At 39.0% G+C, this 23,605-nt stretch overlaps 1 protein-coding gene across 8 annotated transcripts in view; it reads left to right on the top strand.

Annotated features, from left to right (window-relative positions):
* Positions 1-23,605, top strand: part of VPS13B (vacuolar protein sorting 13 homolog B) — a 1,080,499-nt gene that overhangs the window by 960,848 nt on the left and 96,046 nt on the right. For all 8 annotated transcript variants that reach the window (XM_069081095.1, XM_069081089.1, XM_069081092.1 and 5 more), the window contains one exon: positions 310-471. In XM_069081095.1, coding sequence (XP_068937196.1) covers positions 310-471 — 162 coding nt within the window. The remainder of the gene's footprint in view (positions 1-309; positions 472-23,605) is intronic.

Here is a 23,605-nt window from a genome sequence, read left to right as displayed (position 1 = left end):
TCTTTTTATTTTTTTGTGGTGTATGATTTATTTTGCAAAAATATAAATCAAAACATATTCTTGAAACTTTTTAGATCTCTTTAAGGGGTGTGTGTGTGTGTGTGTGTGTGTGTGTGTGTGTGTGTGTGTGTGTGTGTACATCACACACTCAGTGCTTATGCTTGGGATTATAGAATATTTTGTACCAGAGCTAATGACAAAAGATCTTTTCGTGTTTTTGTCTTGTAACTCTCGCCACTGGGCAGACAGCTGCCAAACATCTTGCAATTAATCTGATACACGTCGGCTTTCCTCTTCTTTTCCTTTCAGAACCAATGCCCTGAGGTAGAGGAGTTGGTCTTCAGCCATTTTGTGATCTGTAATGACACACAGGAGACACTGCGGTTTGGCCAGGTGGATACTGATGAAAATATTCTGCTGGCCAGTCTCCACAGTCACCAGTACAGCTGGCGTTCTCACAAGTCCCCACAGGTATTTCAGAAAGTCTCACAAACACAGTGATTGTTAAAGCCGGCTGTTCATGTATTCTGCATTTTTATGCCTGTATCCAGCTATTTCTTTTTAAATCTCCCTGGAAACCACATGGTATAGCAATATCAGACTCAAGCGTTTGAGAAAAAGGATTGAAGAAACCCAGAAATATTAAAGGAATAAAATGAGGTATATGTACAAGTTTATAGAGATTCAGAGATCTAAATGGAACCTTGTTCAGTCTAGGAAGAGCCAACAAACAAGAGAGATAATAAGGAGAGGGCTTCCTGGTAGCTATGGAGTGGTGTCACAAAGACAGTGTATGGGTGGACTCAGTGCATGGCTACGATATGAAATTAATACTTTATTGAGAGGCAGCTGAAAAAAGGACTAACCCTAATGTCAGAAAGACCCATGTTCAAGCCCTGATTCTGACACATACTGATTATGGGAAGGTGGGAAAGGCATTCCCCAGGAAATCCTTGAAGGCCACAAGTTACAAAGGAGATGCTGATCTGTATTCACACCAGTGAAATCACATGTCCAGATCCAAAAAACAAATTATTTGCTTCAATTAAATCAGTACTCAGTGTTGTGATTTGAAGTAAAAGAAGTTTCAGAAAGTACTCTAAGCAGATTGTTTTCTTTGGAACTCCAGTTATAAAAAAAACTATATGTGTCTATGTTTGAAAGGAATTTCTTAAAGGGGTGAGTGAACCTTTACGTGCAACCCTAGAAAGATGAGGAGGACAGCTTCAGACTTTGTTATGCCCTTATCCTCAGTGTAGTGTAGCTTATTTAGGTCATCAAGGACTTGCCAAAAAGGTCACTGTCCAATTTGGAGAAGGTTACTACTCTACCATCTCAAATCTGAGTCAGAGTCACAAGGAGGAAGAATATAAATCTTACCCCCAACTTTTTATTAAAAATACATGTTTAATTAAAATTGACTTAATGGGACATTAAACTACAATAAATCCTTTTTGCAAAGTTCCCATATGATTTGGTCATATAGTTGTATTTTTAGGTTTCATCTATAGATTTTTAATTTATCATCTCCTTTATAACAAGTTTTTCTCTTCTCTTAGGCAAATTAAGCAATTTGCCTCCTGCTAAAGAAAGTTTTCATGTTATTGATGTTTATGATAAAGGAGTATTGGTGGACAAATAGAAAACCTTCAAGCTATGGCTTCAGTTGTTTAATATTGCAATGCAGCTATAAGGTACCCAGCAAGTCTCAGGCGGTGGGCCAGTGAAAAGCCCAGAGGAGGAAGATTTGTTCCACCTTCAATCATTTGGAGGATGTATAAGCTAAGTTTAAATATCCTTCTAAATTCCCAAGTCATCTATGGGAGCCAAAAAGGAGGAGCTAACAAAGAATGAAGAGCTGAGCCAGAAAGACTCCAAATTGATGAAGAGAACAGTGGGATAGTAGGTTAGAAGAAGAAAAAGCAAAAATGGTCGTTAGAATTGTTATACTATTTTACATGTTCTTTTTTTTTTTGGCCTTTTGGAGGGCAGTTGTAGTTAAGTAACTTGCCCAAGGTAACACGGCTAGTTTGTGTGTGTGTGGGTGTGTGTGTGGGTGGGTGGGTGTGGGTGTGTGTGGGTGTTAAGTGTCTGAGGCCAGAACCGAACTTGGGTCCTTCCAATTCCGGGGCCGGTGCTTTACTCACTGTGCCACCTAGCCGCCCCTATTTTACCTGTTCTTAATGCAGTAGACCTTAAAATGGAATTTTACAGTTGCTATCTCATTTTATCCTCACAAAATCTCTATAAAGAATACAGTATTATTCCAATTTTATAGGTAAGGAAATAGATACAGAAAAGTTGGATGTCCAAAGTAAATGATACAGATAGTGATAGAGATGGAACCAGACCCAAGGTCTTGCGATTCTTAGTGTTCTTTTCCCCTCTCTGCCACATACTTTTTCTGTTACCTAATTTTGCTTTTTCAAGTAGGCTGGAGTCAAAGTTGTGAGAGGAAAGCTTCAAAAGTTAAGCATGTAACATTCATTACCTAAGTTCAGTCCAAGTATGGAGCCTTGTGAAGACTCATGGTTTTACCAAAAGCACCAAGTAGCCTCTAAAAATATGTTCAGACAGCACTGAAATGAGAGTCCACAGTTCATCCTTTTTTTTTTTATCTGCACATGTAACCATGCAACTGCACTGACCTGAGTTTCAAGGTACTTGGTATTTAATGTAATGGATGAACTCTATCTGCTATGAATAAGAATTGTGGAAAATAAAAGGGCCTCTTAAAATCTGTATTGTAGAAGGCAATCATTAGAACACAGATTTAAAGTTGAAGAGGACCTTGGAGGCCATCTAGTCCAAACTGTTATTTTACAGATGAGGGAATCAAGGCCCGGAGGGTCAATTGCTCAGTGTTGTACAGGTAGTAAGTGGAAAGGGCCAAGATTCAAAACCATGTGCTGTACAGGCCTTGAAAGAGAAGAGGCCACAATGAATATCTGTAGAATTTCTTACCTCATCAGTTGAAAATTCTGCTATATCAAGAGTTCTTTACCTTTCTTGTGTGTATGCCATAGACCCCTCTGGCACTCTGGTGAAGCCTATGGAATAACATTTTTAAATGCATAGGATTATAAGGGAAATAAATTATATTGAAATAAAGATGTGATTGTTTTCTCCATCCAAGTTCAGGGAACCCTGGAAATCTTTCCATATATCCCATAGGGATAAGTGAATGCCAAGTTAAGGACCCCTATGCTCCATCTTAATGAGATATTGCACTGGGGTTGGGGGAGAGAAGAGAGGAGATACAAGAGGAGAATTTCTTGGCTATTAGTCCATTCAAAATCTCTAAGAAGATTTTTCAGGTTCAGAGAACTTAACTCCACTTAGCAATGTAGCTTATACTCCTGAGGTGTTTTGTTTTTCTTCCAGGAGATCAAGAAAGCATTGATGACACCTGGAAAGGTTTCAGAAGGGTCAGGATATCTTAGAACCACACACACTATTGCTAGCAAAAGGGATGGGAAGAAAACACACTTTAGAAATGTGATCCAAAGCTGAGAAGCCAGAAGGAGAAACCTTTCACAATCGAGGAGCTGTGAAACTCTCCTTGTAGTTTCTCGCACACGCTCTGAGAAAGAACCACTTATAATGCTGGACAGGGCACAACTATTTCTTGCCTAAACAAACAAGGGTGAACAAAACAAAAATGTTTTTTAGAGAAGTCATGAAAATATTCAGCTGGACAAAGTCAGATACCCCATCACATCATATCCTTCTGTATCAAAGGTTCTTTATTAGACTGCAGAGGAGATTGGCTGGAAGTCATAGAATTAGAATGTTAGACCTGAAAGGGGCCTTAGAAATCCCAGTGAGTCCTCTCCCTTGATTTACCAAAGAAGAAACAGAGAGTGGTGCAAGCTGGGAGAAAGTCACTGATTTGCTCATGACCACACTAAACTAGCAAAGTACTTTTCTTCTGAGAAGCTCCTCACATGGCAAAACAACAGATCTGCTCAGCTGAGAGTGAAAGCTTGCATCATTCTTCATCAGAGTAGAGAGTAAATGGTATGTTCAGCTGAAAGGGAAGAGGAACTTAACTTAGGCTATGTTTCAAGGCAAACCAGATACAGTGACACCTCAGTTAATCTGCATGGTTGATTTATGGAATTTAGGTTAATGAATTTTAATGGTTCATTGTGCATCAAACCATTGTTGCAAAAAATCTGGCTGTGAAACTGACATACTGTTATAACCCAGAGCTTCCTGAACTCACAGGCCTGCCTAATTTATACTGCCGAACTGCAAGGGTATGTCTGTCATTTTAGCACCTTGCCTCTGCTGACAGAGAGCACAACTGCTCTGTAACTTAGTCAGCAGCTCTCTATAGCCAGGTTCTTGTTGCAGATCCCCACACCTGGTATTTATACAGTCTAGCTACAACTTAGCTTTCCAGCTCTGTCTTACCCCATGAACTGCGTACCAGCCAAACTCAACTACAAGGCATTTCCCAAATGTGAAATTCCATTGCCTATCTGTATGCTTATGTTCAATCTATGCCCCATGTCTGCAGTACACTGCCTTCTTGTCTCTGCCTGGCAGAATCCTTATCTTCCTTTCATGCTTAGCTCAGGCATCACCTTGGTAAAGTCCTTTTTTGATCATCCTGTTATAGATGGTCTCTTTATCTTCAAATTTCCTTGTGGTTCATAGCATGTAGGATTCATCACAATGGTAAATGGCCTCTAATCTGGAGAAGAAAAGACACAGGTGCATCATAGCTGTATTCACATACGTGGAGGAGGTCACAGACTTGTTCTGTTGTTCCCTCAAAGGACAGAACCAAGAGTAATAGGTGGAAGTCACAAAGAGGCAAATGTAGATTTGATATAAGAAAAAATGTCCTTAGAATTAGAGCTATCCAAGAATGAAATGGACTGCCTTGGAAAGCAGTAAGTCCCCCTCCTTGGAGAGTCTCATACAGAATGGGTATAACTACTTGTCAAACATGCTGTCAAGGGCCTTCTTTTTTGTGTATGAGCTAGATTAAGTGATGCGGAGGTCCCTACCAACTCTAAAATTATTATTCTGTTTCTATGAAGTAATGATAGATTTAAGGGAGGGGGCATAGTAAAAACATAAATCTCAAGTTAATTTTGGGTCTCTTTGCTAGCCATTCAACACACAATCTAAACTAGAGGCTTAATCAGTTTCCTTCAGCATTAGATCTAGAATTTCTGTAGACTGAAAGCACAGGGGGTAAGAAATTTGGGGAATCTCTAGAAAGCAGTTAACCTTTGTACCTGCCTAGTCAATGGACTGTAAATTGATCATATCTGCTCTGTAGCCAAAATTCTTTCATACCGATTTATGATGCTTCTTTCCTTTTTGTCAAAGCTTCAGATAGATCATTTAAAAATATCTCCTGTTCTAGGTCTTCTAGCCAGGGTTCCACTTGCCAGTGTCAGTAACCAGTGCATTACTATAATTCAGAGCTATTCCCAATATACATATATATATAATACGAATATAGATGTATCATTCTTCCATGCCATCATCAGTTTGATTCAGAAAACATTTATTGAGAGAGTAAGAGAAAAGAAGGGAAGGAGAGAAAGCATTTATTAAATGTTTATTATGTGCACGTGTTAGCAAACAAGACAGCCCCTAGAGTTCATATCTTAATGAGGGAAAATAACACATAAAGAAGACCTGGAAAGTATCAGTAAGGAGGGAGGGGTCAGGAAAAGAAGGAAGATTTACTGTCTATGAGTGAGGTAGTAGGTAAGGAGTAGGAATCTGGAGAGAGAGTCTAGGTGAGAGTAAGGTTAAGCAAAGCTTGAATCCTTTCCAAAATAGTGATCTTGGGAATGTTGTTACCAGTCAGATGAGGAGGACCTCAGGACAGATATCTCTCAAGAGAGATAAGTCAGAGAAGAAGGAGTCCAGAGAGAGGGTCCATGTATTATTGAGCCATGTACCCTAACAACATCTAAAAGGAAGGTACACCTAAGCTGGGCCTTAAGGGAAGGAATTTATTTGTCATAGATGGAGATGGGCAAAGGGGATCCCTTCTAGGCATGAAAACTAGAGAAAGCAAGACAAAATGCTTCAAAATAAGGCTGAAAAGGTAGATTGGAGCCAAACTGTAGGGAGCTTTGAAAGTCAACCTGAGGAATTTGTATTTAATTCACTAAGCTGTGGAAAACCATAGAACATTTTTAAGCAGAGAAGTGATATGGTCAGACCTATATATATATATATATATATGTATGTCACTAAAATTTTCACAGCTATGTGGTGGTTTTGAGATTTGAAAAGAATATAGTCCAGTCAAGAAATAATGAGGAACTGAATGGGGCTTGGAGACTAGGAGTAGAAAGAAAGGATTATTGCAAGAAATATTTCAAAGACAGAAATAACAGAGCTTAATGTATACAAGGTGTGTATCAAAGATAAATGCACTCAAATCTAAGTAGCTAGGAGAATAGAAGTAGAAAAGTTAGAAAGAAGAGCAGGTTTTGGTAGAAAGATAATGAATTTTGTTTTATACATGTTGAGTTTGTGGTACTGACAGACATCTAATTGACTTGACTGGTAGCTGAAAATGTAGCCTAAAGATTCAGGGAAGAAGCTGGGGCTTGTAGTACAGCTATAGCTTTGAGAGTATATGGAAGGGATCACTGAAGCCATAGGAGGGAACTAGATAAGGGGAGAGAGTATAGAGAGATTAAAAAAAAAAAAAACGGTCAAAGACAGGACTTTAATAATGCCACTACTTAAGGGGCAAAAGGAGAAAGTGACAAATGAGAGAGACCAAGAAGTAATCATAAGAGAAATAGGAGGGAGCAGTGGCATGGAGAACAAGAGACTATTAAGGAATGTGGGGGTGTGGCGGAAAGTATTCATAGTAGCATTAAATGCCATTCAAAGGTCAAGGGAGATAATGACTATTAGATCCAGCATTTAGGTAGTTGTTTAAGAATCAGCTCAAAAACCACCTTCTACATGAAACCTTTCCTGGTGTCCCCAGGTGCTAATGCCATCTGTACTAGGTGCTTCTACTTCCTTTTCACTCGCTTTCTTCTAAACCCTATGCAGTCTGGCATCTGACCATATCATTTAATGGAAGTTGCCCTCTCTAGAATTACCAGTGATCTCTTAATTGATAAATCTAATGACCTTTTCTCAGTCTTCATCCTTCTTGAAATCTCTGCAGCCTTTGACATTGTATATCACCCTCTCCTCCTAGAGACTCTCTCTTCTCTAGTTTTTTAAGACACTGCTCTCCTCAGGTTCTTCTCCTACCTTGCCCATTCCTCAGACTGCTTTGCTGGTTCTTGGTCTATGCCATGCCACTTAACTTTCAGTATCCCTTAAGAGTGTCCTGGGTCCTCTTCTTTTTTCCTTCTCTCTCATTTAGTGATCTCTTCAACTCCCATGAGTTCAGTTCTCATATGCATATAATAAATTTCCAAATCTATATATCCACCTCTAATCTTTCTCCTAAGCTGCAGTCATGCATATATAAACATCTTCAACCAGATACCTATTCCTATTCAAGCTCAGCATGTCTAAAATGAAACCTACTATCTTTCCCCCATGACCCTCTCCTCTTGTGCATTTCCCTTTTACTATCAAGGTATCCTCACTTGGGTACTATCAGGGAGATATTTGCAGTCACCTGGATTCACAGTTGCATTAGTGTTTCCTTCCTGTCACCCCACAGAGCTAGTCAGTCTCCAGATCTTATCATTTCTACCTTCATGCCATTTCCCATTCATTTTTGTCCCCTTTTCTCCACTCACACAGCCACAGCCCTAGTTTATCATTTCATTCCTGGACTATTGCAACAGGCTTCTTACTTGAAGTCCTTAGCTTAGGTCTCTCTGCTCTAATTCATCCTGTCCTCAGAGACCTAAGGCTCATGTCTGACTGTATCCCAGGAAACTCCAGTGACTTTCTGTTACTCCTAGGATCGGTTCTAAAGTCCTATATTTGTCATTCAGAGCTCTCCCTAATGTGATCCTTTCATACTTTGTACTTTTCTTACACTTTACTTCCTTTCTCTTACTGTACAATCCAGCTGCAGGAGTGTACGTGTGTGTGTGTGTGTGCGCGCATTTGCTCTTCCATCTTTGTGCCTTTCTGCTCCACACGCCGCCAGACCTAGAATATTCTGTCACTTCACCTCGACCTCTTCATTTCCCTGGCTTCCTTTGAGGTTCAGCTCACATCCTACTTAATGCAGGAGGTCTCTCCCATTTCTCCCAGCTGTTGGGGTTTTCCCCTCTAAGTCTACCTTCCATCTAGTCTGTATCTGCATCTTATTGTGCCCATTTATTTACATGTCGCCTCCCCCATTAGAGTGTGAACTCCTTTAGAGGAGAGGCTGGTTTTCTTTCCCTTTTATCCTTAACACAGTACCTGGTGCTTAATGAGTACTTAATCAGTGCTTGCCGACTGACTGGCTTCCCAAAAGGGCCTTGCATTTGTTTTCAGCATTTTCAATGTGTACATGTTGTCACTCCCAATAGACTATGAGCTCATCAAGGGCAGGAATTTTTTACCTCCATGTCCCTTGCAGGACTAAGGTGTTCTTGCCCAGGGTCACACAACCAGTCTGTTTTGGGTTGGGGGATGGAGGGAGGGTAGAGAGAGAGCTGGCTTGCACTGAATTGTTAAAAGGAGTTTTCTCATCCAGGAGGTTCCTATATCAGTGAAAACACTGGTCTAGTTCCTCTTCTTAGCACCTAGCAGAGTGACTGGTACATAGTAGGTGGTTAATAAATGCTTGTTGATTGATCGAATGATCACTGGTGACCTTGAAGTGAGAAGTTTCAACAAATGGGAGCAAAAGACGGTAGTTTGAGGATTAAGGAGGGTCAGGTTAGTAAGGAAACTTTCAGAAGAGAGAAGTTTTGGAATAGCCACTATGGGGAATATCATAGGGGGTTAATAAAAAAATAAGTAAAAGATGGATATACAGTAATGAGGCTCCAATTGAGATTAAATAGCATTAATTTATAATGAGCCCATTCATCATGGTATCATTAGTTCCTTTCATCAAGGTTCTAACTGGAGAGTAGGTGTGGAGAGGGAACAAGAAAGTAGTTGATGGAGATTATACAAGGCCAGTGGAGAAGGAGAGGACAAGAGATTCAAAGGTTAAGAAAAATGTTGGAATGACTTACTGTCAGTATTATAAAGGAATGAATGGGAAGTCGTAACAGGAATGGTCATAGTTAAAAAAAAAAAAGATACAAAAAGGTCAAGTAAAAATCTTGTGCTTCGAAAACATAAACTAATAGGTTGTAATCTTTATAATAGGACTATAAAATGAGGAAGATGGATCAGATTGTCTGGAAGACTCCTGTTTGTTCTCAATTCTATATTCTAGTACTAAAACTCTAACTCAACTGGAATTTCTTAAAAGCCACACTCTGAAGTCCTTAGGATTCAAAATTCCTGCGGGTTCTCTAACCCTTGTTACCCCTATTGGCATGATCTTAGCCAAAAGATTATTTTTAGTGTTAAAAATTGTGATTGGAAGTATCTTTGTCCTCATGCCATGTGAGTCTATGCACAGAGCATCCTTCACTAATCATTTGGTAGAGCATTGAAGAGATATCATAGCATGATATATTTAGACCTAAAAGGAGCCTTAAAAGTCATCTAAGTGGGGCAACTAGGTGGCGCAGTGAATGGAGCACCGGCCCTGGAGTCAGAAGGACTTGAGTTCAAATTCGGCCTCAGACACTTAACATTTATTAGCTGTGTGACCTTGGGCAAGTCACTTAACCCCAATTGCCTACCTTCCCCCTTCAAAAAAAGTCATCTAAGTATCATAGGATCAAAAACTTAGAGCTGAAAAGGAACTTGAAGGCCATTGAGTCCAATCCTCCTACCCATCCCCCAATTCTTACTTATGAGGAAATTGATACTGAGGGCAAGGAAGTAACTTGCCCAGGGTCACATAACTAAGTCTTGGCTTGGGTAGAGTTTGAATTCAGAGCTTCCTGACCCCCAAGTCCACTGCGCTATCCATTGTGTTGCTGCCTCCAAAACATGAGGCCCCAAAACCCAGAACAAGGGCAGAACTTGTCCAAGGTCACATAGATTGTAAGTAGCAGAGCTAGGACCAATGGCCCTTTCCTCTCCAGGACATCATTTTACTTTCCAACTTGACTATAATTGGGCTGCTTAGTGTAGCACATGAATGCATTTTAAGATTTTGGATAGTATTTTGATACGGTCAAAGGAAGTCATGGTTTAGGAGTTCTTTTGGTCTGGACTTGTGATCTAATGAATGTGGGGGACTTCTGTGAATGGACATTCCCTACACCATGAAGATAAGCAATTCCTCAATAACATATAGCTTTAGACCATTGCCTGGGGCACTGAAAGGTTGTTTTTCTATTATCACATACACTAGCTAGTATGTGTTATAGCAAAGACTTCTTGAGTCCAAATTCAGCGCTCTATCACATTCATATTTGAGGTGTCCCAAAAGTCTTTAATAACTTAAAACTGCATTAAGACTTTGGTAATACTAGATATAGTATATGTGTGTACCACTGCCTATATACATAACATGTATATCTTTTGTGTGTGTGTGTGTGTGTGTATGTACATATATATATTCATATTGATTTTAGCTTAACCTTGGCCTAATTAAGTCATCATAAAATAATGATGTGCCTTTGGAGGCCACTAGAAATATATTTTAAATGAGAAACAGGCTTTTAGGAATACTTACAGTGTTCAGCTGCTGAACTATTCACAAAGTTTATGATCCTTTATCACAGGCTATAGATTTATACCACAACTGGTAAAATTATGTAACCTGTACCTTTTTAAAAAAACTTTATTATATGTAAAGTTTACCATAAATATTTTCTTCTCAAAATTATGGAAATACTTTCCCAGAAAGCTACAGTATCATCCTTATTATTGTATAGGTCACAGCTGTCCACAACCAGTAATTCAGTTGTGGAGAAAGGAATTTATGCCTTTGCTCCCCAGTGGCAGTAACAAGCTTCTTTTTATTGTTACTGACATTAAGATGGCCAAAATCAGCAATGAGGCAAACACTTCTTCGGACCATCTGGCAAGGATTTTAATCTAAAATATTCTGTAGATGGAGTCTCTGTTGAAATGTTGCCGAGTTATCCTCCATTAGTTAGTAATTGGGCGGGGGTGGACAGGAGTCAGGAAGACTTGGTTATGGTCTTTTGGGTTTTTTTTAATGCAGCACACAGGCCCAAGCACTTTTCCTCCCTCTCTTAAAGTGTCATTATTAGCATCAGGGGGATTCTGGAATCATTTGTATTCACTTTGACTTCCTAAAGGATAAAGAGTTCCTTTAGGTTACATATGAAACTCAAAAGGAAAAATTGTTTTCCTAACAGTTTTGGTCAGTTCTTTACTGTCTGTCAATCACTCAGTCAGTAGGCATTTATTAAATGCCTATTATATTCCAGTGCTGTACTTGTACTGGTTTCACAAGGACAAAGAGTGAAGCTTTACTCTTAAGGACCTTATATGCCAACATATTGTTCCCTCTGAGACCTGAGATCCCCATCCAAGGAGAGGGGTAAAGTCACATTCACAGCCTTACGATTAGAAAGTTAGAACTACAAGAAACCATTGAGATCATGTAGTGCAAGTCCTTTATTTTAAAGGTCAGGAAGGGCCCTGGAAAGCTGTGAGCCTTTAATTCCTTTTCCTTATTCCTCATCCCTTTTTAATCTCAGTTAAACCTTTTACTACTCCCTATTTGTATTTTACATTGGTAAATGGTGAATTTGTATAATGCAGCTTTCCCGCTCCCACGCCTTTCCCCCCCTCCCCCCGCAGCTTAAGGGTTTTTATGCCAAATAAGAGGATGAAAAATCCCCATGATGTTATCTGTGTTCCAAGTATAAACTGATCTACCTCCAGAAAGAGAAGGTAAAGAGACTAGAATGCCTTTCCACACTCTAGATTCTTAGGGAGAATGAAAGTTTTCTAAAGGAAACACCAGGAAAGTTTCATTGAGACAAAAAAGAAAAAAAAAAGAATTCTGAGGTTGAAAGAGGAAGACTTTAGCTTTTTTCAGGTGATAGACAAGGGAAAAGAGTTGCACAGAGGAAATAGGGAAGAGAAAAGTCATCTGTACAATTAAGAACTTAAAAAGAGCTTTGAAGCTTTTTTCTAAAAAGGAAAGTGTTGGATGCCCTTCGAAAGAATAAGCTGCTTGTCTCTAAAGCTACAAAAGTCATCAGGTAAGGGGCAGGGAAGGAAGAGAGGAATAATAGTAGTGGGTGATTCACTGCTTATGGACTTAGAGAAAATTATTTTTGACTTGATAATAATAGACAGGCCCTATGGCATATATCCAAAACAAGACAGAGAAACCTCTAAGACATATCAAAATCAATGACAAATATTGACTTTTGGTGATTCGTGTGAGAAGAAATGATACTTCCAGAAGGAACCAAGAAGTATTGCCAGTGATTAGAAAGTCATGGGCAAAAAACAGAAGAATACAAGGGCACCAGTTATGTTTTCCTCAGTTTTCCCCTCTGAAACAAGGGATACAAAAGATAAAAAGTAATTTGGGAAGTGAACAGCTAGTTAAAAATATGTTATCTGTATTTCTAAATCAGCTTGCAATTGCTTATAATGTAAAGTTGACATTCCCAGCCAGGGAGCCACTTAGCATAGGTTGATAAGAATGTAGTTGCCAGGTGACTTGCAAATGTAATCAAAAGGGCCTTAAAATAAAAAACGATGGGGGAAGAAATCTGCGTCTGTACATCCCCAGAGTTAACTTACCATTAAGAGTACACACAAAGAAGGAAGAATAGCATTTGATACCCCTATAAATTTATGGGAGACATATCAAAGAAAGGAATCAGTAATAAAATCCATGGTCTCAAGTGTCTATACACAAGTCAAGTCAACAGGCATTTTAAGTATTTCCTATGTACCAGACACTGTGCTAAGAAGTGGAAAAAAAAAAAAAAACAAAGGAAGGGAGAAAGAGGGAGGGATCTCTTGCACTGGACTTCAGGTAAAGAAAGTCCAGAGAATCAGGACTAGAGCCAGAGAAAGAATGAAGATCTGTCAGGATTGAGTGTTTTCTTTAAAATGATGGTTCTTGGAGCAATCAGCTGATTAGCAGGAGAGACCAAAGGGGCAGAGAGTATTTCCAGCATAGGAAATCTAGGAGTGAAGTGAACTTCCAGGGTGAGAAGGCTTTCAGGGGAGGTAATATTGTCTATTAAGAAAGTATACTCATGAAAATAAACATATGAACCAGAAGGAGAAATATGATGGAGAGTATTTGGTTGAAAGTCAAAGGAGAGAGAAACAAAAGTGTCTTTGTCAATATTGCAGTCCACCTAGACAGAAAGAAGAAATAGAAGAGGAGCTGAGGAAACATTACAAATCTGGTGCAAAAGCATGAGTCAGTCGTACTGGGGTACTTCATTTATCCAGACATCTGCTGGAGTTTTCTCCCTCTGCCAAAAACATAGCAATCAATGACTCCTTTACTTGCCTTAGTGATAACTTCATCTTTCAAAAGGTAGAGGAAGCAATAGGGGAGATTCTCTTCTGAATATGATTCTTACTACCAAGTATGAACTAATTGCTTGGAATGGGTGATTGAGGAAAGCGACCATCTGGGTATAGTCTGACATGCAACCTAGGCTTTGGGTGAGTATGTTTCAAAAAGTTTAGAGGAAAAATATGTAGAATCCCGAAGAGTAAAATATTTTTGGGGGGTAGTCAGCTCAAGAGAGATAGGACATAACTCAGAATGAAATTCTGAAGACAGGGAAAAAATGATAGAAGAAAAATAGGATTTGTCTAATGAGACCAATGTGGATTCAGAAAGAACTTATCAACCATATTAAAATTTAAAAGCATGGCTCTATAAAAATAGTAAAAAAAAAATCTTAAGACTCCTAATAAGCCAAGGTTGGCAAGGAAAGTAAGGAGAATGAAAAAAGGGATTGGCTTTGTTTTGTTTTGTTTTTAAACTATATTTTGAGGGGAGAGTATCAAAGATGGCATGTGACTTTTGTTTAGGGTAGATGGGATGTTAATAACCAACAGAGAAGGAAAAGAACTACTCAATTTTAATTTTCATTCTATTTTTTTCTGCAAAGTAGAATGGCTTTTACACTGGAAATAAAAGAACAAAAATGACTAATGGGGATTGATAACAAAGATAAGTAAGGAAATACTAAAAGAGCATCTAGCTGCCCTTGATGAATTTAAATCATTTGCTCCAGATAAACTAAATCCTCAGAGCCTAAAGAAAGAGTGGCAGATATGAGTGCAGAGCCACTATCAATGATATTAATGAATCAGAAAAAATGGGAGAGGTACTGCGAGGTTGGTGAAGGGTAAATGTTCCTATTTTCAAAAAGGAGAGAGACCATAATAAACTCTAGGCCTGAATTCAGTTCCTAGAATAGTTCTAAAATAGATAATAAAAGAGATGATTGTCAAACATACAGAAACAGAAACTGATTGCAAAGAGCTATCATTGCTTCATCAAAAATAGATCATGTCAGACTAGCCTGAGTTCCTTTTTTGACAGAATACCAAGTCAGTAGAGGAAGAAAATGTTGTATATATGGTTCACCTAGATATGGGCAAAGCTCTTGATAAAGTATCTCAGACTATTCTTCTGGAAAAGATGGAAATATGTGAACTAGATAGTAATATAATAAAATGGATTCAGAACTAGTTGACTGGTCAGACTTCAAAAATAGTTGTTAATGGTTCACTTCCTTCATGACAGGAAGTCTCCAGGAGCATCACCCAGAGATTTGTCTTTGGCCTTGCGCTGTTTAACATTTTTATCAGTGATTTGCCTAAAAGCATAAGTGGTATGCTTATCAAATTTTCAGATGATAGGAAGCCTTGGAAGGGATGGCAGTCTGGGTTCAAAAGCATCTTGACAAGATAGAGTATCAGGATGAATCTCATAACAAAGTGAAATTCAGTGGGAATAAATGTCAAGTGTTGAATGTTAGTACAAACAATCAGTTTCAGAAGTATCAGATGGGAGAGTGTAATATAATGCCAAGGAAAGGCAACTTCCCAAGGTTCAAAATACCAGCATAGGTGCTCTCCATTTTACTCAGTGACCAACCAAGAACAGAGAAGATCAAAACATGACATCATTCAAAATACAGCATTTACTAAGTGTGATTAAATAATCTCCAAGTACTACCCCACCCCAGGACCTTCCAATCATTCAATCAATTACAAAGTCCCTGTTCTAAATACTACTCCACCCCTAGGCTGTACCTTCATTTAGTCCACCACAAAGCCCCTCTTCTCAAATGGAGATTAGTTTCCAATCATAAGTAAAGTACATTCACTTGTTCAACCATAGAACACAAAAAGGTCAAAAGTTCCCCACCCCTGGATCACAATTGAATCTACCCCAGAGTTACATCAAGTTTAAGCACAGCACTTAATACCCAAATGGAGGTCTTTTCTTCATCTTGACTGGAGGCAAGTTCTCAGCAATCTTAGTTCCTGGGGAGACAAGGCTTAGCAAGGCCACAAAGATACATTGCCAGTCCCTTCATTAATTCATCCTCTGTCTGTAGAACAGTCCTAGAACCCCTGAAAACATTAGCAAAACCCTCTCCCAGGATTTCTTTAAACATACAACAAGAAAATCCTTCTTCAGGGCTTCTGAACCAACAGAAAGGTTCCCAGACCCCTGCAACAACAGCATTGTCCTTCACCAGTGGACAGTATTCATTCTGTCTGCAGGACAGTCTCCAGACCCCTGCAACAACAGCACTGTCCTTCACCAGTGGACAGTATTGACTCTGTCTGCAGGACAGTCTCCAGACCCCTGCAACAACAGCACTGTCCTTCACCAGTGGACAGTATTCACTCTCTGTCTGCAGGACAGTCTCCGAGCTTCTTATCCAACAGCCAGGTTCCGGGACTTCTTCAACAGGACAGTCTTTCACCAGTGGACAAATCTGGCAAAACAACATCAAAACAGACAGACAAAGTACCAGCAAAACAGCCATGTCTCCTCAGTCCTTGGCAGCTCAGGGGGCAGGTCTCAAAAGTCCAGGGCGATTCAAAGTGGCCCCCCAGCAATTCTCTCAGTCTCTCTCTGCCTCCAAGAGGGTGCTGCTTCCAAAAAGTTCTTCTGCCTCTCTCTTGTCTCTCCAAATGTACGTCACCAGCTCCTCCCAGTTCAGGACTCTCTTTTCACATCAACAAGTCCATCCCACAGGTGGGATTAACAAGCTCTGGGTTTTAACACAATCAATTTGAAAACCAAGCCAATACAGGGGAATCTTTAAATGCCATTACTATCACAGAGAGGCATGGATAGAGAATAGTTTTTCTGGAGGAAAAAATCTGGACAACAGGATCAATATGAGTATATCAATGAAACATGGCAGTCCAAAAAGCTAATGCAGCGTTGGGCAGCATTGAGTGGGGGGAGACTTGCAGTAATCGTCTCTCCATACTCCACTCAGCTATCAGATTGATCTTCCTAAAATGCAGGTTTGACCATAACCCCTGCCACATCCCTGTTGCATTCCACTTTAATGTAATGTCAACAAACCAGCCATAAAGGAGGGAAAGGGACAGGTGAGCTTCAGAGTGCAGATCATGAGGCTGCCATGCAGGCACAGGATAGCTGTGATTTGGGGCTTCAGCTATCCATATCCCCAGCAGAACCCTTTCCTTTGTCTTGGCTTGCTGATCCTTTTTGCTTCTAGAAGCTAGAGGAGGTAAAGAGCAAGCCTGATACTGTGTCTCATCTAGCTCTAGCAGACAAAGAGAAAATGCCCAGCGAGGTAAATGAAACCGCCTTCTGTTTCTTTAACATTTTCCTCATAACAACCCAGGGAAGTATAGTATTATCCTCATTCTACAGATGGGGAAACTGAGGTTCTGGGGGAGCAGTAAGGCCGAGTTGAAAGAGAGCTGGATTTTTGTCCAGATGGAAACATGTCCTGGTTCTGCTTCTCTATGGACAGCCTCAGACAAACCCCAAATATTTCTAAAGTGAGGAGATTCAAGTAGATGACCTTTGGTGACCCCTTCACTTCCAGGTCTGTCATTTCTAAAACCTACTTTAGCCTTCAGATCCCATGACCTCATAATAAATGTCCCAGCCAGAATTCAAACCCAAGTCTCTTAGCTCAAGATCTACCACTATTCCCATAATAATACATTGCCTCTAAGATTGCCAAGGAAACAACAGGACCCTTGGGAGGAAATGACACTGCCATCTCAAAGGCTGCAAAAAATAACAAGGAGGATGCTGGACGTTTTCTCACATGTACCCTAAACTTTTTGCAAGTCACTTTCTAAATGTTTAGAAAAATGATATGTAGTCTTCCCTGGCACAGTAACTGGAAAACTCTCAAGAATGAAATTTGGCAATACAGACACAGTTGATTCTGATAAGGAAGAAAAGTAGGAGTAATTTAAAGTGATAAGTATGACTGTACAGGGAACTTGGCAATTAGTTCAGATTTTAAAAGGAAATTTTCAAGAGATGGTAGTAAGGGCAGGTAACAGAATGATTACAAAGGAATAGCATAGTCCTATAAGAATAACATTAGGTATACTGAGACCTAGAATGAGCTTTGAATGTGATACACATGAAAAGGAAACCCAAAAAAGGGGGGGGTTGGGTCTTTTAGCCATATTTGGAGTAAGAAGATGAAACAAAGGAGTATAACCCCTACTTAATTTGAATGGGAAAATAATAACATAGAACAGGGAATCAAGTCCATAAGCATTTATTACACCCCTATTAAGTGCCAGGCATTATGCTGCGTACCCTTTCCCTCCCTTCTGGCTGGTTTGTTGACATCAGAAAATGCAAGATTTGGACTCAAAAGAACCTGGTTTAAGTCCCAACTCTGCCACTTATTAGCTAGATGAATTTGGACAGGTCACTTCAAAGAATTCCAGAATTTGAGAGTTGGAAGTGACCTTGGCCTCATCTAGCCCAGTTCATATAGGACAGGACTTGCCATAATAACTGTGTAGGGAAAGGTATCATCCAGCCTTGTTCAAAGAACAGTAAGGCCCTCAAGGATCTCACAGTGTAATGGGGGAGACAACATGCAAATAGCTATGGATAAATTGAAGATAATCAGTGGAGGTACACAGTACCTGTTTTGCTTCTGTTTTCTGTATGAAGAAAAATTATCTTCAAACTTGGAAGGATCACATAGTTCCTAAAAAATGGTATAATAGATAATTAATATTTGTTAAAACAGTTAATAGGGAATTGAATTTACTTACCCTAGGTAAGTAAAGATAGAGCGAGAGAGTACCTAGATGCCCTCAATAAATGTAAATGATCAGAACTAGATAGTATACTCCCAGGCATATTAAAGGACTGACAAGTATGATTGCTGAAAAAATATTGGTGATCTTTGAAAAATCACAAGGAGAAAGTGTTATAGGACTGGAGGAAGGCAAATGTGCCAGTTTTCCAAAAGGGGGCAAAAGGTAGATTATTCAAACCTCAGACTAGTAAATTAGATACCAATTCTTAGAAAATCTCAGATTGCATTCTGAAAGGGATCATTTGTGAACCCTTGGCAAGGGGAATTGATCATCACTTTGAAATTATTAAGAAAGTCATGCCAGAAGTACTACATTTCCTTTTCTGATGGTGGTATTAGACTGATAGATCAAGGGAATGACATACACTGAGTATATCTAGATTTCTGCAAGGCATTTTACAAAGTCGAGTCTTGTCCTTATAGATAAGATGAAAAAATTGGGTCTGGATCATAGTAAATTTAGGTGAATTTTGAACTAGTTGGAAGACTAGGGCAGAAGACTAGTGATTAATGAATCTGTGTCAATATAAATGGATCTTGGGAAGTGATGGGTTCCTTGTACTCTTTTTCTGGTGTGATCACATCTAGAGAATTGACATGTCTTGTAAATGCTGTGTTTTAGGAAGCATATTAAAGACAATCATGATGATGACCATGGAAAGAATAATGATGATTAATATTCATATGGTGCTTTAAGGTTTGTGAAGCTCTTTACATAGTGTTACGTAATCCTCAACAGTCCTATCTCATGGAATCCTCATTTTATAGGTGAGGAAACTAAAATTGAGAAAAACTTACTGACTTGTCCACAGTTGCATAACTACTTAGTATCTAAAGTTGTATTTGAAGCCAGGTGTTCCTGACTCCTATAACAGCAAGCACCCTAGCAAACCCAGGATGAATACCAGCATAGGTTCTTTGATCTGCTTTTCTAAAGGAAAACAACTCAGAAAGGGTTAACAATATTACTTTCATCAAGCATATTTATCATTTGCTTAGTTCAGGGGAAAAAGTCATTACCCTGAACTTCAGAGAAAATACTAACAGAAATTATAAGCAGACAAAAAAATACAGAGAAAATAACACAATTCAACAGACCAACAATTCTAGCTGTCTGACCATTACATGCATACATAGTTAGTTACCAGAGAAAGAAGCACCAACATCTGGGTTTTCAAAGCCAGTGGACTCAAGCCCAGTGTCTCATCTGGCCAAATCACACAACTCTTCCCATAAGTGAGCCCCAAAGCAAAACCTCACCTCAGAGTATATATAGCCTTCTTCAGGGTCAGAGGATATCACCACCTGGATGACCCATTGCCTAATTACAAAGTAACAAAAAGTGTGGGCCTTCCTGAAAAACAAGCCTTCCCCCCAATCAAGCCCTTCCTGTTGAATACCAATTGAGGCCCATTAACAGGCAGGGAAGATCTTTAAATTCCCTAGGCCTATCAAGGGGTAGGGAAGATCTCAAATTCCCTTACCATTACAACTCCCAGCCTAACACTTTATCTACCCCATTATGATTGGAGCGTGGATAGTAGAAAAGATGACCAGGACAGGCAACCATGCTATAGGAGTATTAATTGAAGGAACTAGAAATGTTTACCCCCAAAATTGAAAACTTACATGATTTTTGTTCAGTCATTTCAGTCATGTCTAACTCTTCGTGATCCCATCTGGGGTTTTCTTGGCAGAAATATTGAAGTAGTTTGCCATTTCCTTCTCCAGATCATTTTACAAATAAGGAAACTGAGGGAATTAGGGTTAAGTGACTTGCCACGGGTCACACAGCTAGGAAGTATCTAAGGCCAGATTTGAACTCAGGTCTTCTTGACTCCAGGCTCAGCACTATCTACTGTGCCAACTAGCTGCCCCAATGGTATATGATTGCTCTCTTCAGATATTTGAATGGAGTAGTGAGGTAGCACAGTGAAGGAAGAGCTGAGGTCAGATATGATCTCAGACACTTACAAGCTGTGTGATCTTGGGCAAGTCACTTAACTTCTGTTTACCTCAGTTTCCTCATCTGTGAAATAGGGGTAATAATGGTACCTACCTCCCAGGGTTTTTGTGAGGATCAAATGAGACATTGTAAAGCTCTTAATGTGCCTGGCACATCATAGAAACTATATAAATGTTTATTCCTCCTTTCCCCTTCTCCCCTAGAAGAGTTATATTAGACTCCTTTGCTTAGGCCAATTCTGTTGAAATCTTAAGCCAGAAATCTCAATAGACTAGAATGTTGACTAAACTTCATAAGATGAAACCTAATAGGGATAAATGTAAAGTTTTGGACTTGTCCAAAAAAAATGATTTCATTAGTAAAAGGGTATAAGCAGGGCTAAACAGCAGTTCATGTGAAAGGGATCTAGAGGTTTTAGTGGGCTGTAATCTCAACGTGAGTCCAAAGTGTGATATGATAGTCCAAAACAAGACAAAACTACTGTACTCTCAGGAGAGGGAAAGTTTCCAAGACTAGAGAGATGACAGCCCCACTGTATTTTGTCCTGTTCATGCTCCACCTAAAACATTGCACATAGTGGTGAATAACCTTGATAACTATCCCCTAGGAGGTTGGGAGACAGGAAGGGGAAGGGACACAGAACTATGACTTTGTGTAGAAGTTAACAGGAAGTTAATTTTGACTTAGAGAAGAAACTGCCTAACAATCAGAACTATCCAAAAGTGGAATGGGTCCCTTCTATCTGCTCATGAAAGGGGAACAGAGTTACCTTCTAGCTCTTAAAGTCTGTGAGTTTAATACGTTTTCCCCCTTCTGTTTTAATTTTAAAATAAGTATCATTATTTCCCTGTGGAAATTACTTGCCATTTGGCCTATTATAGACCCCAAAAGTTTTTTAAATGAAAGTTCTGGGTGGGAAATTTCGTCTTAAATAAACTAGATAATTACTCCCGGTATCCATAATTCCCTGTGAGGCCACATGATGTAAATGGTTGTGAATGATTTCCACAGCAGAGTACCCTGAGGCATAACTGCTGGTACCACAAATACTTCCTCTGTCCCTCTCCCTTTTCAGTCTTGAAATAAAGCTTTGAAGGAAAGCGTACTGAGGATTCCTCAAGCTTTTTAGGGACCACTCAAAGGCTTCTCATAAGCCAGCTTGCTCGGCAAATGCAAAATGTTGACGTCCAAGCACAAAGTTAGTTAACTGGAATAATTTTAACTGTGACCCTTAATACCACTGGTTTGAAGAAAGAGAATGCAGCTGGATAAGTTAAAACATGATTTTTCTTATTTTCTTTTTTTTCCCCTTTGGTTGCCATTTTTAGATAATAAGGAATTTGGATTAAGAATTTTAAAGAGACTCCAGTTTACAGAATGCAGTTGTCTTCCATCCTGAAATCTTATCACAAGTGTGGGTAGTGATAGCACCAACTCAGTTACAACAGTATCCTATCTATTAGGAGTGCTGGGGCACTTTTTAATTGTTTCCAGGCTGAAGTCAACATTTAACAGCTTATTATCTAAAGGTCAAAATAGTGCCCAAGCCATCGACAAGCCCTATAAGTGTCAGATTCATGGAATGCTAGATGACTTCATAGTTATGAAATTATTTCATTTCTCATGATAATTCCCAACTTGCCAAGTTAGTGAATTTTAAGAACTATGAGAGCAGATTTGAAGATAAATGTGAAATAATCCATACTTTTTGGAGTCAGGGACTTCCCTCCAGGCATTATTTCATACTTGACTTGTCTGACTTACACTTGGGGATAAAATGAGTTAGGACAAGGTCTTAGATACCACATTCTCTTACTGGGAAAGAAAGCCAACTTGCACAAGTTAGGCTGGCTCATGTTTCTTGTTACACAGGCACTAAGAAGCAGCGGTTGCCATGAAATACTTTATTTAACCTTTACAAAAATGTTTTCTTAGTATGGCAAGGCAGTTCAGTTAAATAAAAATAAATAACTCTAAGAAGCTTGGATTTCTTTTATACACATATCTATTAACGTCTTGATTTTCTTTTGCTAATTAAAAATTAGAGAAGATTATTATAATTACTCTAATCAAAATGTTGAATAGGAATAAATTAAAAGAAGGCCACAAAAGGACTTGATTTAATCTTAGAGTACATTTTTAAAGACTTTATTGGACATTAAATTAAACTTTACTGCATGAAGAATATTATACTAGGGAACAATTTAATTGGCATACTATGTTCAAGCTGTTGGGGATGTGGTTCTTTCTTGTTTGTGCAGTTGTTTACTGGGCCTTTAAAAAAAAGACTGAAACTTTCTGAGTTCAAAATCTCAAACTCAGAAAACTTCATTCTCTTAGCTATTGGAATTTAGATTGGGAAGATGGCTTAACGGTCATGTGTTGCAGCCACCTAATGTAAATTGTATATGAAGCCTCAAGAAGTCACACAGATAGTAAATTGCCAAGTTCAAATTTGAGCCCAAGTCATCAGACTCCTGATACAATGTTCTTTCCACTACACCATACTAATCATCATTAACCACTACACCATCACTAACCATTGAGAACCCCTGGGAAAACATTCAACCTTATCTGTAAAGAACTACCTCCATGTAGACCCCACTTTGGCCTTCATAATGACTATGATTGAAATGTGCTGTTCATTAACCTATTCAGTAGAAAATTGGAAAGGAAAAACTCCTATCTGTTTGCCTGCTCATTAATAGCATAAATAAATGCTCAGTAAGAATAGTAACAAAAATAATTCATTAAAACATTCTTTGGAGATTAACTGTATATTTCAGTGTTACATACCATCCCTGCTTCCTGCATCCAGATTATTGGAATGGGATTAGGATTACAGGGGTTCACCAGATACCCAGGAAATTTTAATGGGAACCATCTTCTGCTACCATCACCACCCCACATATATACACTCAAAGGATAGATATGAAATAATACAAAGAAAAATATGAAATATTATAAGTACATAAGAAGTATGCACTGATTGGCCATCAACTGCAGCATTTGGAAAGATGTCTCACCCTAAAGCCATTGTTAGAAGGCCTGGCTTTGTCAAGGTGCTAATGGGTAAAGAAGTCTAAAAACTTCCTGCTGCAGGAAATTTCCCCAACCAAAGGTGGATACCCAAGTAAATGGCCAATTGAAGGGAAGGTTTTGTGTAAGAAAGGGAAGAGGTCATGAACTGAAAGAAAGCTGATGGATTTTTTCTGTGCATATGAGTAGTTTCTAATAGTATATGACATCCCATTGGTGTCAATACAGCTAAACTGGGTTTAATGCAATCTCAGAACCACTCCTTTAGGAAGCCTTAAAAAAAAGGAAATAG

This window comes from Petaurus breviceps, unplaced genomic scaffold (genome assembly GCF_028583685.1).
Source record: "Petaurus breviceps papuanus isolate PSGF00001 unplaced genomic scaffold, PetGlider_PUasm1.0 98, whole genome shotgun sequence".
NCBI classification, from domain to species: domain Eukaryota; kingdom Metazoa; phylum Chordata; class Mammalia; order Diprotodontia; family Petauridae; genus Petaurus; species Petaurus breviceps.
The sequence above is the reverse complement of the archived record's forward strand: the minus strand, read 5'-3'. Positions and strand labels throughout refer to the sequence as shown.